Here is a 17,447-nt window from a genome sequence, read left to right as displayed (position 1 = left end):
GGTAATCCAGTCTAAGGGTTACTAATACACAGTTCCCTATGACCAAGATACCCCCTGTCCAGGAATGATGATAGCTAGGAAACCAGCAGAAGTTGGAGAAAGACACTCCTAAGCACTACAGCTACCTGAGGCTCCAGTTACAACAATGGATACGGGAGCACCTTCTGACAAGTACCTGTTCCTTCATGGGGAGGGCAATCCTATACAGGAGAGGCTGTTCACCAGTTTCCCAGATCTAAGAATCACTTACCTACAGGGACTCTGCCTTACTAGGATTTAGCTTCAGTTTATTGGCCCTCATCCAGCCCACCTCTGCATCCAGGCATGCTGGTCCAAGATCATGATTGATTTAGATGTTATAGAGAAGCAGAGATGGGCAGCATTAACATACCGATGACACCAAGCCCCAAATGGAAGAGGGAGGAGATGAGTCCCTGTTAAGAAACTTTTAACTGAGACTCCTGTTGAATAAGTGAGGAGTTCCTCAAAAAAAAAAAAAAAAAAACTCACTCTTCTCCTGCCCGTGTGTCTGCACTGGCTCGGAAATGGGAGCTTTTAACTACGCATAGGATTATACTACTAGAGTCGTAAACACTAGTAGGCTTATTGTGGCTTAAGCTTGTGCTACAACAAAGCTGTTAGTCTTTAAAATACCCAGCACCCCTCTTTGGTTGAATTATAAACACTTTAAATTGACCCATTTCTTGCTCATCTTAAAAAAAAGAAATAAGTTGAATCCTTAGAATTCTTATTGATCAGTATAACAAAAAAATGCTCTCTGCCACTAGCATAAACACCTCTATGATATATAAATAAGTACTTAGAAAGGTAGAAAGTGAGCAATTCTTACTAATGTAGAGATGATGACTGACTGCTGTTCCTCTACGTTCTCGAGCTCCATAATTTTTAGCTTTATTTTATTCACTTTTATCTGCAATGACAATAAAAATAAACGGTATGGGGGGAAATCACACTGGATTTAATACAGACATTTAAGCTGCAACCCAATATTCCCTTACTCCAGAGCTTGCCATCCCAGGACCCACAAAGCCCATCAATGGTACCCCTTGGCAGAAGCCCCCCCCCCCCGATTCTGAGCTTTCATTGTTTTAAAATTGTCTCTAGTCCCTCCAAGAAAAAGTTATGAAGCAAAATGTGCAGGTAACCTCTAGGAGGCATTATACAGGCTTTCCACTGCCCAGCAGCTCCAGCAGTTGGAAGGGCCCACCCGCTTCTACTTTAGCTAGCTGAAATCCAATCCGATTTCACTCACTACCCCCAAACACGAGCAGAAAAGCAATTTAACAGCTACAAAATATTTAAGAGGCATAGATAACTCATGCCAAAGGTGAGCACTTGTAAAATTTTGTAGAGCACTCAGTGGATGTTTGTTGAACCCAAGGGTTCTTTTGAACCGTGAAGACACAACCCTAAATACTGTTTAAAAGCCCATTGCCAATTAAAATTTACAAAAGCATTTGTTTTCCCTAGACTGGTATGCCACGCAATGCTAGGTATTTCGCAACAGCAGCACACTTTTGAAACAATGCTTTTGAAACAATGAATGCCATGAAATTAGGAAAAACAAGGATTACTCATATTCTAAAAAGCTCCTGCATGTCAACATCAAACACTAAGAACAATTAAGAATAATTATCCAATATGGGAGCTTCTTCCTACGTATCTCTTACTTTTAATTGTTCTTGGTCCCAACGATGAGTTTTAAGGTAATGTTCGTTTTCTCTTATAGAATTCTCAGTAGAACGTATACGTTGTTGAATTACTGACAGATGGGTTTTTTTGTTTCCAACTTCTTTCTCCAAGTGACTTAAAGAAACAAAGTCTTGTTAACAAATGTACACAGAAATTCTAAAACAACAGAGCTGAAAGCTGGTAAGTAACTGATGCTCACCTTATGTCTGCCTCCACATCTTTGCTGAGGATGCGGGGCCTTTCATAGTCACAAGAATAATACTGTCTTGAGAACACCTGATCACCACAACGAGTGAAAGCTTCTCTACAATTTTTCGGAAGATTGTTTTGACGCATAATTCTACGAGCTTCCTCATTACTCTAGGGGAGAAAACATGGATAACAAAAACTTTCTCCTCTGAGACTGGAGTATTCAGAGCTGAGTAAAAAGGAACTTGATGTCTCAACTTTTAAATATACTAATTAATTAATGTGACCATTAAGCTACTTCCTGTCAGTCACAGAGCAACTGTCCTTTAAAATATCCAGTGGGCAACTATAACACACACTGGAGTGCTGTCTTGTCTGCATGCATCTTTAGGGGATGTGACATATTTCCCAGCAGAATTTTCCCTCTCTCAGAATCATGGATATTTCTTCCCTGCAGAAAGAGAACAGAGGGGCTACTACAGTCTACCTGCCTTAAATAAAATCAGCTGCCAATCTCTCTTGAAACTGTAGTCAGAAACCAACGAGCTTTTCCCATGCACTGCAATAATCACACATCTTGTTAAATTCCACTCTCTCTAACATAACCAGCAAGTCAATTTGAGAAACACCTGGCATTTAAAATTATTTCTTTGTTACAATGTGATATAGAAATAGCATGCAGTGAATGGTCTAAGTGAGTGGTTTTCAACCAGTGTGCCGTGGTACCCTTGGGTGCCTTGAACGATGGTCAGGGGTGCTGCAGGCAACACTGGCCTCTATCCCTCTTCCCTTCCCTCCCTCCTCTGATGTCCTCTCATGTCTCTGCCTCCCAATGGCTTCCACAACTGTTTGTTGCAGCAGCCCTAGCTACAAACTCTGCAGGTGAATGGTGCCTCTGGGGCTGGTCAGGGGTGCTGGTTGCCAGGAGCTGAGGTGGCCTCAGAGTAAGCAAGCAAGCCAGGGAGTCCAGCCCTTGCTGTTGGGATTGGACAGAAAGTCCTAGGTCCCTGTGGGGCAGTGTGAGGAGTCACCTCTCTTTGGGCCAGGGGGGCAGCTCAGAGATCAGGGGCGGCAGCGGCTGCCCAGAGGACTCCCAAGGAGACAGTTGAGGGAACACTCCACAAGGGAGGGTGTTTGAGAAAGCGTGAGAGACTGCCGGCTCTGCAGGCAAGGGGTGACATAACTGGGCTCCTGAGCCCCACAAGGGTGCCACAGAAAGAATGTAGTTGGTCAAGGGAGCTGTGGACTCAAAAAGGTTGAAAATCTTTGGTCCAAGGTAATACAGAATTATCTGAACTGTTATAGAAACATCAAGTAAGGCTTTCTATGCACTAGAGGTATGAGAATTAAATCTTACTTTGATTAACAGGACTGTTTCTATGCGCCGCATATCAATTAAGCAATTGGCTATTACTGCATTATCGATGTCTAACGCAGCCAAGACTGATGGGAATTCAGGATGAACAACTTCCCTATTACAAAACAAAAACAAAAACAACCCAGTAGCATTTGTATTTGTATTTATAGCATTTGTATTTTATTTTATGTTCTTACAATGCAGTCACTTCACTTGCAGCCTTACAAAAGATGGCATATAGAGCATTTCAGTTACATTTTCAGAAGCATAAATGTATTGACCATATTTGGAAAATCTATCTAAAATGATGTGTGTGCCCCCCCCCCCCATGGATGAAGTCGTTCCATTTGCAAAGGGGTATTTAAATCAGTGCAGAACTCTGGAAACCTTTGCTGATTCCTCCTGTTTTGTGCAGCCCCTCACACCACCTCCCATGCCACAGGGTGGAAAAGGGTGGGGGGGAGGAACCAACAAAAATGGCTTCTCTGCCTTTCATTAGCAGAAACGTCACTTGGCTCAAATGTCCTTCCATGAACAGAAGCGGACCACTGCATACAGCAAGATGAATTCTAATTAATCAGCTCAAAGCTGTAGCAGTTTTTGGATATGTAGCAATTCAGAGTGAAGTACCTGATTCCACTGCAAACCAGCATAAGCAGCCAAGTTCATTAACATTATGAATAATTTTACATAACCAATAACTAATCTTACAGCCCAATCTTATGCGTGTTGATTCCAAAATAACTTCCACAGAGTTCAGTGGGTTTAATTACTAGTAAAATACTTATGGTGTGCACCCTTAGACACTGCACTTTGATATTCTGCAAACAGGCTGCTGTCAAAGAACTGGGAAATGAAACCATTTGTATACTATCTGAAAAAAGGTCTCTTGTCCCATAATATTTGTTAGAACTAAGGGTGACAATAACAAATATCTAAGTTACCATTAAGTCAATAGTTCTATCAATGACCCTCAACAGTAATGCAGCATAACTATAAACCCTTAATGAAAATTCAAAATTCCAGTTTACACAGACCAAGTGTCAGATACACTCACCTTTGGCTTACATCATGAAGCTTATTTTGGAAAGAACTAACAACGATTTGAGGACGAGAAGCATGTTCACAGTAGTTGGACATTAACATCTGTAAAGTTCGTTCATCTTTATGATTATCACAGCAAAATCCCCAGATCAAGCTTTTTAAACATGCCTCAATAGCCAACGCAAAATCGGGATCTTTCAGATGAATAAAAGCACCTGAATGCAAGAAGAAAGTCTCAGCATTGTATGTAATGTCAACATTAAAGCATCTGAACGCCGCAGCCTGAGGTTCTCACCCCCTCTTGTGTGAAAATGCCATAGTAATATAAAAGGTAGCTCGGAGGTAACTCCATTTTCAGAAGTTCACCAAACTAGACATCAAAGCAATTTAAATGCTCATGAATGGGGTGTTTTAGTAGCCACTGCAGGAGTTTTGGAGCTCCACATCCAAAACTAATAGCAGCTTATGTGGGGAGGGGGAATCAGGGAGGGAGGGGGAGAGAGATTGAATGTGCATATGCAATGGCTGTTTAAAATGTAATGAATGTGCGGTTTACATACCTGCAAGCCATTAATGTCAAATTTAGTTTGGGCCTGTGACTATGTTTCTACCATGCAGGGGATTTAAATCCTTTGAAACCAACAGTAGAGACAATGCTTATCTTGGCCTATGAATGGCACAGTTTAATTTTTGAATTTTTTTTTAAAAATACCTCAAAACTTCAATACACTTTCCAAATATTTTTTTTCCCTTATCCTTGCTTTTTCCATTTTTTATTCAGTGTAAAGTTCTTGCCTTTCTATAGAACGCAAAGAATATAAAAAAAAGGTTTGAACTTTTATTCTAAAAGCAACTTCCCAGAAGATTATTCCACTAAAATGAATGTAAATCCACAAGCTATAACCTCCTGGCAAGGCTGAAACCACTTTACAATGAAGCAAAGGTGGCCAGCCACTCCTAAGAACGCAATTGCGGCCCTGTTATATAAGACGAAAGGCCTACCTAGTACAAAATCTTTTTTTTCACACAGTGGCCCAAAACAAAACAAGAGTAAGGATTCCCAATACTGAAGCACGCAAAAAACCCACAACAAAGTCATGGTAGTCTGTTTTTAAAATGCAAATCCTCAATATATGCACGCTACTTGGTGGTCAGTATACTACTTATAGACCAACTGCAATGTGTAAAACTGGGGATGGGGACAGAGGTATGCAGGCAATTCATGAAAATATCTGAAGAGGGTTATAAAAGCACAGCTAAGACTGCGATATAGTTGGGGAATAGGAATTTAAGAGTCTCCCACTGTCACCATCCTTATTCAGCAATACCAGGATGAAGAACACAGCCATGGACGTACATCAAGAAATCACAAAGTTTACTATTTCAGGATCAAATCTGAGAACCATTAAAATTGTGATGCAGTATCCATAGTCTACTTTTCAATGTTTAAAAATTATTTACAAGGAGAATTATAAATTACCTACGGGTCCTATTGGTTTGTATTTAAACTGCCCCTGCTGGTGAGCCTCTTCAATTGCTTTACAGAGCTTTGGCATATAGTGTCCAAACCTTTTCAGTTGATCTGTTTTACTCTCCTTTAACTCTTTTAGCTGTCGTTGATGAGAATCCAATATTTTCCTCAGTTCCAATTCTTCCTTCCTAAAACAACAAAGAAGCTACTGAAATATCATGCATTATTATTAAGGCCTAGTCCATTTTATAGAAACAGGTAGCCTTTTGCACACCACCTGATTGCTTATAAGGTACAATTGCTTTAGCAGGGCTTCCAAGTCAATCATTGATTCACTTTATTTGTATGCCACTTTTCCACACACAAAAACAAGCTCAAAGTGACTTGTAACAAAGAAACAGGGTTGCATTTCAAACAAACACTACTAAACAATTTCATAGTAACATAGCAAAACAAAAATAGAATAACATACAAACAAGCACACTTGAATACTATTAATATACAGCCATACCTTCCCGAATGGCTTTGATTTGTTGTCAAACAAATCGGCTTCTGAAAGCTGCAAACCCGGAAGTAAGTGTTCTGGTTTGTGAATGTTTTTTGGAAGCTGAATGTCCAACGCAGCTTCCGTTTGAGTGCAGGAAGCTCCTACAGCCAATTGGAAGCCACACCTTAGTTTTTGAACAGTTTTGGGAGTCAAATGGACTCCCAGAACGGATTAAGTTCTAGAACCAAGGTTTCACTGTAACAAGATTCAGTAAACAACATGCCACATCCAATGACCAAAATAAGGGAGCTTCATAGTTTCTGTATGTTTAGCCTGAAAGAGAAGCAACTGAGAGGAAATAGCCATCTTCAAATATCTGAAGGGTTGTCACATGGAAGATGGAGCAAGCTTGTTTTCTCCTGCTCTTGACAGTAGGTCCCAAACCAATGGCTTCAATTCACAAGAAAGAAGATTCCAACTAATCATCAGAAAGATGTTTGCAAAACTGCAAGCCATTTGTATTTAGTAACACATTCCCCAAGTTGGTACCCTAGGTGCCCTTCTCCAGAGGAAGCTTATAAAATAACTGCTTTTATTGTTTTTTATTTTTTTTATAAAAAAAAATGTGTTTGTTTGCAAAGTGGGATGTCAGATGTCTTTATCAAAAAGGCACTCACCTCTACCCCTTGAAGAAAAACAACAGGGAACTGAAACTGAAACGATCCCTTGTCCCTTCCCAAAACTAACCAAGAAAGAGTTGAACATACATGCTTCTCCTCAGACAAATATGCCCGGCAGGAGAGAGCTGAATGAAGGTGCTAGCTGTGGTCCACAGAGCAAGAAAAATAAATGCTCAGAAGCCCAACTTATAGCACAAAACACAAATCAAGTAATAACGACAGTTACATCTCATAAACTTACTTAAGCCTCACAGCCTCTTCCTTGTATGTTTTTATAGCCGCTTGAAACTGCTTTATTTGGTTATCATTTGATTCTTCTTGATCAAGAAGTGTCCTTAACTGCTCTTCCTTAGCTGCTCGTTCAATTCTTGCTTGTTTTTCCAACGTTTCAGGCTCCGAAATTTGTTCAGCACTGTAACACCATGCAAACCAAACAGTATTATATTATTAAAGAGCTGCTCTGGAGGAATACTTTTGTGACATACATCTTTCCTTTGGGGCAGCTTTTATGCACGCAGCATTTGAGTTTAATCAAAACTGGCTATCCACAGTTTCACACTTGCTTTTTAAAATAAACACGAATACAGATTTTAAGGCTGCATTTATAGATTTTTAAAATCCCACAGAGACTTATGTTATTTACCATTCTCTGAACAAAAGGCAGCAGCATGTGCTTTTCTACCTGCTTTTAGCAAAGCACTGTAGATTAATTATATAATTATTATTTATACATCACTCTTTGCATCTTAGAGACATCTTTCTGCCTGCAAGGAATATACTCTAAATAAAAAATGGGGGAAACAGAGAGAGGAAACAGGGCAAGGGGGATAAAGTGGGCAGATTTATATTTGATAAAGTCTACCACCAAAGGTTTCAGAGTACACTTAGCTGTCATACAAAATGACACATCCTCTTATGGATCAGCAAGCGATGAACAAACAAGTAGCAGAAAGGAGTGGGAGACAGAAAATTATCACAAAGGAGGGAAGTAAGCAGCCAGCCCCCACACTCATCTTTATTAGAGATCAGTGCTATTTAAGATGCTTATACATTTATCTAGATTCCAGTGGAGTAACCAATTTTTAAAGATCTTTACAACCCAAGCAGCAAAGGGCTCCAAAAGGGTATTTCCAAAGTGACTGAATGGGCAACAAAATAGCAAATGAGACTCTGCATAAATAAAAGTAAGGTGCTGTTCGGGGGGGGGGGGGCTAGCTTCACATCTATGCTGATGGAACTTGTGGTTCTGGTGGATAGTCCAGTAGCAGTTGTAAAATAGTAATAATATGAAGAATAATAATAATAAAGGGCTTCTCTGGGAGATTTGCCCAATTGACAAATCATAGTACCATTATACACATAGTGTTGCTGCATTTGGAATAATGCTAAAGTACTAGTTCCTCAATATCAAAAAGTGTATTTTAAATCCAGAAAAGGAAAACCAAAATGGGCAAGTGATTGTGTCACTTCTAAAAAGAAAAGCTAGCATCTCCAACTTTTTAATTCATAAAAAGTTAAGTGAGGGGGCCCTCATAAGGGTTTTCTTTTATCTTTAATGAAGCAAGGATGCAAAAAGCATTTAAGGAGAGTTTTTGCAGGATGCAGAAGTGGCATTAAAGGCTTCTGACAAAAAATAATTATCTGAAGATGGACATTAATGATTTTGCAATGAAGTTTCTAAAATAGAAGAGAAGACAGCCAGATAGAAGACTGGAGTAGTCAAAGTGTGAGATAACCAGAGCACAGTTTTAGCAGAGTTTAATAAGTAAATAAATTTAATATAATTAAGTTTAATAAGCTGATATATACTTAAGAGATAAAAAAGATTGCTTATAATAAATTTCAACTTCTCTGTTTTCAACTTGGTCAATCTTGTTTAAACATAAAGTGAACTTTTAGGAAATTACACTGGGCAACAATTTTTTACTTTTTGAATGTTGTCTAGATTTCTACAACTGATTTAGGGTATTTTTGCACTGCTGAATCAGAAAATGGCATCTGTTTCTCTCCATCAGGTCAGGTTTTTGTGCTATGTTGATTTGAAAAAAATCAGATCTTGTGACAAAATCGATTACATTTTTGTGGCATTATTTTTGATAATATTTTTGTTGATTTTTGTCAACACATATCATCCTAAATATGTTTTTAAGAGAATAAAATGCTTTTCCAATAACATATATTGATTACCTGATAGAAACATCGATTACTGTAAACGGAATGGTGGGCATTGATAAAGGTAAGTACACGTAAATTGCATGTTGCTTCACCATTTTTCAAACTTCAGGGCTTGAACTTCCGTTTCTTGGAACTCCTGGAATGCTCAGCGGCAGGGAGGTCTCTCTTCAGAGTCCAACAGTAGTCAGCCATCATGACTGCGTCCCAGCGACCCTGATACCTGGTCTCAATCTCTTTCATGTCCTGATGGAATCTCTCCCCCTGCTCATCACTCATTGAACCCAGGTTCTCAGGAAACCGGTCCATATGTGAAAATACGTAGTGCATCTTGATGCTCATGTTGCAGCCCAGGTTTCTGAAAGCAGTCAGCATGTTGTTGACAAGTTCTGCGTAGTTTCTGGCCTTATTGTTGCCAAGAAAGTTCTTCACTACCAGAACAAATGCCTTCCACACTTCCAGTTCCACTTCGTTCATTGAATTTCCGAACTCTGGATCTCTGATGAGCTGACGGATCTGTGGTCCGTCAAAGATGCCAGCTTTCAACTTCTCCATGGTCAATCCTGGAAAACCCTGGCACAAGTAAGTGAAGCAGTCACTATCCTTGTCCAGAGCCTTGGTGAACTGCTTGATTAAGCCGAGCTTGATGTGCAGCGGTGGGAAGAGTATTCTGTCTCTGTCCACCAGAGGGTCATTGATGACGTTCCTTCTTCTGCAAGGCACCAATTCCTCCCGCACAGGCCAGTCCTTCTTCGTGTAATGCTGAGCACGGTCCCTACTATCCCACATGCACAGAAAACATGGGTACTTGGTGAAGCCAGACTGTTGTCCCAACAAAAAGTTCACCATCTTCAGGTCAACACAAATACACCACTTATGCTGATCATAACCAATTTTCTCCAGCACATACTTCACCCCTTCATAGTTCTCCTTCAGTGTACTCGAGTGAGCCAGGGGTTTTGATCCCCCAACTTTATGCTTTGCCACACCAATTTATGGAAGATTTCGAGGTTTTATGACTTCAAATTGATCCCTTTTCGACATAATCACCCAGAACTATCGGACCTGAATACTTCTTGTCATTAAAATAATCATTTCCAATCAAAACAATTATTCTACATGGCATTTTACCCCCACCAACTTCTTCTAAAATGCTCCACACAAGCGTACATGTGAACAAAAACATTAAAAAATGACATGTGGCCATAGCTCAAAAACCTGACCTGATTGAGCAAAACCAATGTGATTTTTGGATTCAGCGCATCAGATTTGTCCTGAATCAGCTGAAAAAACGCAGACAACAAATTTGTTGTTGACCAGTGTTATCGATAACACAGAGGAGAGATGTTTCAACTTCTTGTTTGTCATTACATGTTTCTTACAGATATATATATATATATACATATATACATATATATATATATATATATATATATATATATATATGGTGGTTTTGGGTAACAAAATGCCCGTTTACTCACTTCTCTTTGTGATACAACATATTTAGAAAATGAAGCATTACCTGGTTTTCAGTTCCTCAATTTTTTTGCAAAGCTGTTTATGGTCTTTACTCACTTCTCTTTGTGATACAACATATTTAGAAAATGAAACATTACCTGGTCTTCAGTTCCTCAATTTTTTTGCAAAGCTGTTCATGGTCTTTCACCAAGCGTTTCAATTCATTTTGAGACCGATTATATGCTGCCTTAAACAAGGAAAGCAAAACTCTGGTGAACAACTGAGTGGAACAAACTTACAGCAGAGATTGACAAAAATATTATAGCTGAAGAGCAACTTCAATCTGTTATTTCTTCTGCCTTTTTTGAAATTATACTCATTTGACCCATTACTCTGCTTTCATGCGTTTTACAATCCAAGACACCCAACTCTGCTGATAAAAGAATCTGTGTGTCTGATTTCAGTGCATATCTGCACAAAATACTAAAGTATGCCTAGACCATTAGTGTGTGGCAAATTCTTACAGAACTTCTAAGTCTGAACTTTACATCCACAAACCTCTGCATCATTCTTTGCTCTTCTTTTAGATAGAACATCTGCTTTCAAAGCAGCACATGATGGTTCTAATGCCTGAGCTTCTTCCGTTATCTTCTCTAGCTTGTCTTGCATAGTTCTGTGTTTTCCTTCTGCATCTTTTACCTTAGTCTGAAAAGACAAAACAATCAGAAATCTCATTATACCAGGGAAATTAGGTGAATGTGCAGAGACTGATCCAAAGGAAGTTGAGAGAAATCAGCCATGACATGGAACGAGAGAAAGGGTCAACAGTTGGCAGATGAAGTATGATAACCTTTTACTTTCCAGACAACACTTCATTCTGAATTTCATTAACATAATGTCAGGCCTCTGGTTTTAACTGGGAACCTTACAGCTGAGCCTAGTACAAACTGATGGGCAGCCTAGCACTGTGAGTACTTCAATCTTGGAGTCCTCTTCTGACACAAAGGAGGGCCAGGGTATCCATCCCAGCCCCCTTGGGCAAGATGAAGCCCCTGGCAAAAATACCAGGAAGATGTTCTTGCCCTTTTCTGATCAACTAAGCAGCATCGTATCCAAGCTACACTTTAGGTTCTGGCCAGGGATGGCAGCCAACCAGAGGTGGTTTGGGTAGACCTATCGATGGCTTCGGCCTGGCCGTGGTATCCACTCTTGACCAAATGGTTCTCTCAACTTGGCTTCATTAAAGGACACATGTAAACAAAAAAATCACCTCAAATGCCAAATATTACAGGGCAGTAATAGGAACACTGAATTATTTTCTACAAAATCTTTGTTCATCATTTATTAGATTCTATGCCGATAAAAGCTGACACGTAACTCAAAGTACCGTATTTTTCGCCCCATAGGACGCACCGGCCCATAGGATGCACCAAGGTTTTTTTGGGGGGGGAATAAAGGGGGGAAAATTATTCCCCCCCCCAGGGGCTTGTGGGGCCGGCAGCGGAGAGAAGCGCTCTTCTCCCCACCGCCTGCCTGCAGACCAGGTCCGGGGACAGTGGGAAGACGCGCTGCGCCTCCCCGCTGTCCCCAGAGCTTGCAGGGCAGGCAGCGGGGAGAAGCACTCTTCTCCCCACCGCCCGCCTGCAGACCAGGTCCGGGGACAGTGGGAAGATGCGCTGCACCTCCCCGCTGTCCCCGGAGCTTGTGGGGCTGGCGCTGCGGCTCTCCTGAAGCCTGGAGAGCGAGAACCCTCTCGCTCTCCAGGCTTCAGCGAAAGCCTGCATTCGCCCCATAGGACGCACACACATTTCCCCTTCATTTTTGGAGGGGAAAAAGTGCGTCCTATAGGGCGAAAAATACAGTAACTCAAAACTGAGATATTTGCTTCTCCAGTCTTCTAAATACAATTTACTTATATGAGAAAGCTCACAAGTAGCACACATTTAATTAGATGGCCAAATAGCTCATGCAAGGGCATTTATGTGGACCTGTACAAGAAGCATCTGTTCTTTCTTCTTGTGATCCTTGCATGAAGGCTAAGGCTTTGATGAGAGGTGACAATAAAGCAGACTGCTTAACAGATCTGACATTTTGTGATGCAGTCTCAGAAGACACCAGTCACACTAACCTATTTTTTAAAGTGTACAGGTAAGATTTTAAAACTGGCTGTGTTAGTCGCGCCAAGTCATTAAAGAAACATAAACAATGCTTCACTTGAACAAGAGAATCAAAGCAATTCAAGTCAGTATTTGCAATAAATGCATATATACCTGCCATTCTTTCACTTTCTCAACAAATTTTCCAGTTCTCGCTTCTAGAGCACCAATTTCATCTCTGAGTGTTTCAACTCCATTTTCAGTGTCTCTCACCTAAAATGTAAGATTAATGTAAGCATCACACAATAAATATCACACAATTTAAATCCATATACAGGTACTGAAACAACAAATTACCATTGCCCAAGCTATTTGGTGCTGTAACTTCTTCAGTTCATTCTGCATTTCACTCACAAAAGCAATACTTTTGTAACGATCCTCCTTCTCCAAATAACGCTTCCGAAGTTCTTCAAGATACTAAGGAGAGACACAAAATGTTGTTGGAGATGACAGCAGTACAGATACTAGGACCATTTCTTAGTGTTTACTAGGGACAGAAGAAACCCAGAGGAGCCTTCTAGGAAGCTCAGTATCAGATTATGTATCTTACTAAATGTTTTACTGCATCTGTGCATTGTTTCTTTAAGTTGCAGTTGTGTTTTTACAAAATCATTTGTATGAGATTCTGTTGTAATTGCTTTTGCTTGTTTGCACAAAATCTTTAACAAAATAGTATATATTTTTAAAAAGTGACTATGGTGCTTCATGAAGCATAAATCAGTGTTAGGAATTTATTTTGTAGGACTAAAAGGTAAAGATAAAGGACCCCTGACAGTTAAGTCCAGTTGCAGACGATTCTAGGGTTGCGGCGCTCATCTCGCTTTACAGGCTGAGGGAGCCGGCGTTTGTCTGCAGTTTTTCCGGGTCATGTGGCCAGCATGACTAAGCCACTTCTGGTGCAACAGAACACCAAAACCAGAGCAACGCACGCAAACGCCGTTTACCTTCCCGCCGGAGCAGTACCTATTTATCTACTTGCACTTTTTTTTGGCATGCTTTCAAACAGGAGCTGGGACTGAGCAACAGAAGGTCACCCTGTCACGGGGACCCTATCATGGGGATTCAGACCGCCTACCATCTGATCAGCATGCCCAAGAGGCTCAGTGGTTTAGACCACAGTGCCACCCGTGTCCCTTCTTTTTGTAGGGCTACTGGTCTTATTTTAGCACTTCTCAGTGAACCTAGAACCAGTATGAAAGGCTGGGGGAGGTGGAGTTTCACAGTCCAGTATGTGGGCCTGGGAGACATAACATTACTGTTTATAGTACCTTTGCTCCTTGTTCAATCTGATCATGAGTTCTTGCTTTGGTTTCCATAATGTATGCATAATCTTCTTTCATCTGCTCCAACTGTGTTGCCTTCATAAAGAACTAATGCAAGAAAACACAAGTTCATGTTCTATAACTGACTTTCTAAAAGACTAAGAATTATGAATGCAGTCCATTTATACTTACACATTTCATAAAACCCTAGTTACCCGCTCCACCCACCTCACTCAACATGCGCACGATAAGAACATAAAGAAGCAGTACTATGGCTATCCACTGAATGTAAATTTTGTGCATGCTTCCAATATACTCATCAAGCCCTTCAAGCTGCTCAAGATCTGAATAAGAAGAGCACACATTTGTTGCTATCTGTTTGTCTCAAGAGACAATGGAGTGTGCTTCCAAGGGTGAAGTCATTAGCAGCACTGAAGTGACCTCCTTGGGGCACAAGCCTAGGCAGTGCGAACGGAGGTCCTGGGCTGCCCAGACAACAAGCTCCCCCCCCCCCCACTGCGCTGATGTGGTCCAAAGGAAAACAGAACAATATGTTCTGGGCATACTGACAGCTTCTAGGAGGGTGGGGACCAAAGGTGGACAAACTAGCCCAGAAGAAGCACAACATGTCCCCCACCAGAGGTACTACCCCTCTACTAACACATCATACACTCCCCGATGGATTACTGACAACATCATATGGTAGTTTTGTTTACCTTGTATTTGTCACCTTCATTTTTAGATTGCAAGAACTGTTTGCTCATTTCCTGAGTGAGTATAGATACAGGATTATCCACCTGCAACAACAAAAGTCACTTACTATTTTGTTTAGCTTTGGCAAGGAGTCAATATTTAAGTAAGCAGTCACTTGAAATTCAGAAATTCTCTTCAACATCCATTGCAAGACAAGATAAATTATTATTATGGTTGTAACAGTATCTCAAGCATAACGGCTTTTAATTAACTACATAAAAGTTCGTGAAGATTTTCCTTTACAGCACCTTTACTATTTTAAGAATTTGAGAAGTCACAAACGGCTCACTGAAACAGGATGTCAGAAGAGCTTTAACGGGCAAGTTTGTTTTTAAAATGCAAACACAAATTCCACGTAACCGTTGGCCACAATTTAGAGAACTGCACTGCAAACAGTATGCCCAGAGGAACCTTTTGATAATACACTCAGTCACTACCACCCAAAACCAGTTTCTCGTGACGCATGAAAAGTTGCTATAAGAGTTTGAGCATAGGGGCTTCAATTCAAGGAGGGGAGGAATCATAAGCTGCAGTAATTGTCTACACACCCTTAAGCATAGAACATCAAAACAATTTTTTAAAATCATCTATTAGGTGTTATATGTAGAAGTAAACAAATTTAGACTTACCTGGATATTAAAGTGATCTAGGATGGCAGTTAATTCTTCCTTCTTGGATGAAATTATGGCACCTGAATATAAAAATGAGAATAAACCATAATCAAAATTTTAAAATTACTACGTAACACCAATTAAATTATACCACTGAGGTTGGGGGGCAAATCAACTCTCTGGCTGTGGCTCCAGCCAGGACAACTAATGTACCGTGGAAAGCACTATTGCTTTTTTATGAACTTGCACTGTAATAGCAGAGGAGGGGCCAGAGGAGCTTGCTCTGCAGCTACTGCCAAGGCTTTCTCCTATTGTGTTATCACTTGTTTATGTTTAGCAAGGCAGTGGATTTCTACACTTTCCCCTTCCTCTGTGAAGTCATAACAAAAGGGGGTAGGGCATGGCACCAGAGGGAGTGATGCAAAGCAAGAAAACATAAGTGGGACACAGAAGGTGACTTGAAGGAACAAAATTGAAAGGCCTTTTTTATTTAAACAACAGCAAAAGTGCATGATAGGGGAGAGAATAGAGAAGAAGACTCGCACCAAGGAAGACAATCTGACAAAAAGAAGAAGAGAAACAATCCTGAGTTTTCCTAGTGTGCCCCTTTAAGAAATTGTTTGAGCTTCCCTATGTACAATTTAGATTAAAACTGATCTAATACTAATGATCAAGCTGGGGCATGCAGATGGACTAGTAACATTGACAGGGAAGCCTGAGGAGTGAAAAACCAGGCCAATCCTTCTGACTTATTACTATGCCTACAACGTCGTGGTAGACACCGGTATAATGCAGACACAATCCTATCATTACCCTTGCTAATGATGAAGCAAGCCAAAGCAGTCCAACAAAAAAAATATTGAGCAGTACAAGGTATCTGCATGCTCATGTTATACCAACATTTACAAGAGGATACAGGAGGCCCACAACTTATGTGGGGGTTACGTTCCAGGGATCGTGCCTAAAATTGCAGAGTCAATAGGTTCAATGTCAGGTAGGATTGTCAACTTCATTTTTCCCAGAACGCCACCCCCTTTTTCCTTTTGTTCAAAAAAATGCTATGCAGGTAAGCCTGAATGCATACAAGTTAAATGCACAACAAGCTATGGGCTTACTGTATTTAAGAAAGAAGGCAGCTCAGCTCACGTTTCTTCTAAAAATAGAGCTTCTTTGAATACTTCATAAAAATTAAAAGTACCTGTGCTGCTTTTCAGTTTGTAATTACGATGTCCTTCCAAGTTTATGCGTTGACTGATGGTGATAGAGTCACCGTACTGCTGTGGTTTAAACGCATCTTCCCCTCGGTTTCGCAGCGTTATTGAAACATCTGCAGAACTGAAGACAAAAAATGAGCTGATTTTAATTAACATGTAAATTCAAGAAATTATCTTTTTAACCAAGTTCAAGGTGTTGCCAGTAGCATATAAAGCCCTTAACAACTTGCAACCAGGTCACCTATGAGATTGCCTTACCCAACATGTGCCCACTAGATTGCTTCAATCGGCAGAATTGGCAATACTACAGGTGCCACAGTAGACCCATTCCACAGCTGTAAAGTGTGGCAGCACCTACACTTTGGAACTCCCTGCCACTTGAGATCAAGCAGGCACCTTCACTGTACTCTTTCTGGTGCCTGCTACAAACATTCTTGTTTAGACAAGCCTACCCAGGAGCTTAGAAGTTGAGGAGATTTTAATCTGTTTTAGTATTTTAACTTTTTGTATGTTTAAAAGCATGGCTGTGCATTTTTCTCGATTTTCTTGTTTTATCTTTTTTGTAAACCGCTTTGAGCTTCTTTTACAATCATGCAGTGTATTTTATGAAATAATAAATAAGTACTCTAAGCCTTATGCCAAGGAAGATATTATTTTTAATCCACAGTACGCAACACCTTTGTAAAAATGAGCACAAATATCAGTAAATAGTGCCCAATGTTTCTAGACCAGGAGGCAGGGTAAGAAAAAAGGCATAACCTAACACTCAAGCCGTAACATCTGCAGACTGCAACAATTCCAAGATGGACTGGAGGAGTTGTACAGACTTACAATTAACCTCTCCTGGGAACTAACAAATGGCTGACACTGGCCTCAAAGA

General features: G+C 40.4%; 2 protein-coding genes across 4 annotated transcripts in view; one reads left to right on the top strand and one right to left on the bottom strand.

Annotated features, from left to right (window-relative positions):
- The window catches only part of KCNS3 (potassium voltage-gated channel modifier subfamily S member 3), a 442,125-nt gene that overhangs the window by 294,418 nt on the left and 130,260 nt on the right, over window positions 1-17,447 (top strand). The window lies entirely within an intron of this gene.
- Window positions 1-17,447, bottom strand: part of SMC6 (structural maintenance of chromosomes 6) — a 42,983-nt gene that overhangs the window by 12,166 nt on the left and 13,370 nt on the right. For all 3 annotated transcript variants that reach the window (XR_014508950.1, XM_083431514.1, XM_083431513.1), the window contains exons 5-19: window positions 16,552-16,688; window positions 15,372-15,433; window positions 14,706-14,786; window positions 13,996-14,097; window positions 13,025-13,144; window positions 12,842-12,940; window positions 11,130-11,276; window positions 10,730-10,818; window positions 7,183-7,353; window positions 5,784-5,962; window positions 4,317-4,518; window positions 3,260-3,374; window positions 1,913-2,073; window positions 1,692-1,827; window positions 851-931 (exon numbers count right to left, since the gene is read on the bottom strand). Coding sequence is in view for 2 of the 3 variants with exons in the window: in XM_083431514.1 (XP_083287640.1) it covers window positions 851-931; window positions 1,692-1,827; window positions 1,913-2,073; window positions 3,260-3,374; window positions 4,317-4,518; window positions 5,784-5,962; window positions 7,183-7,353; window positions 10,730-10,818; window positions 11,130-11,276; window positions 12,842-12,940; window positions 13,025-13,144; window positions 13,996-14,097; window positions 14,706-14,786; window positions 15,372-15,433; window positions 16,552-16,688 (1,882 nt within the window). In the remaining variant the exon portion in view is untranslated. The remainder of the gene's footprint in view (window positions 1-850; window positions 932-1,691; window positions 1,828-1,912; window positions 2,074-3,259; window positions 3,375-4,316; window positions 4,519-5,783; window positions 5,963-7,182; window positions 7,354-10,729; window positions 10,819-11,129; window positions 11,277-12,841; window positions 12,941-13,024; window positions 13,145-13,995; window positions 14,098-14,705; window positions 14,787-15,371; window positions 15,434-16,551; window positions 16,689-17,447) is intronic.

This window comes from Podarcis tiliguerta (genome assembly GCF_965153285.1).
Source record: "Podarcis tiliguerta genome assembly, chromosome: 3".
Classification (NCBI taxonomy): domain Eukaryota; kingdom Metazoa; phylum Chordata; class Lepidosauria; order Squamata; family Lacertidae; genus Podarcis; species Podarcis tiliguerta.
The sequence above is the reverse complement of the archived record's forward strand: the minus strand, read 5'-3'. Positions and strand labels throughout refer to the sequence as shown.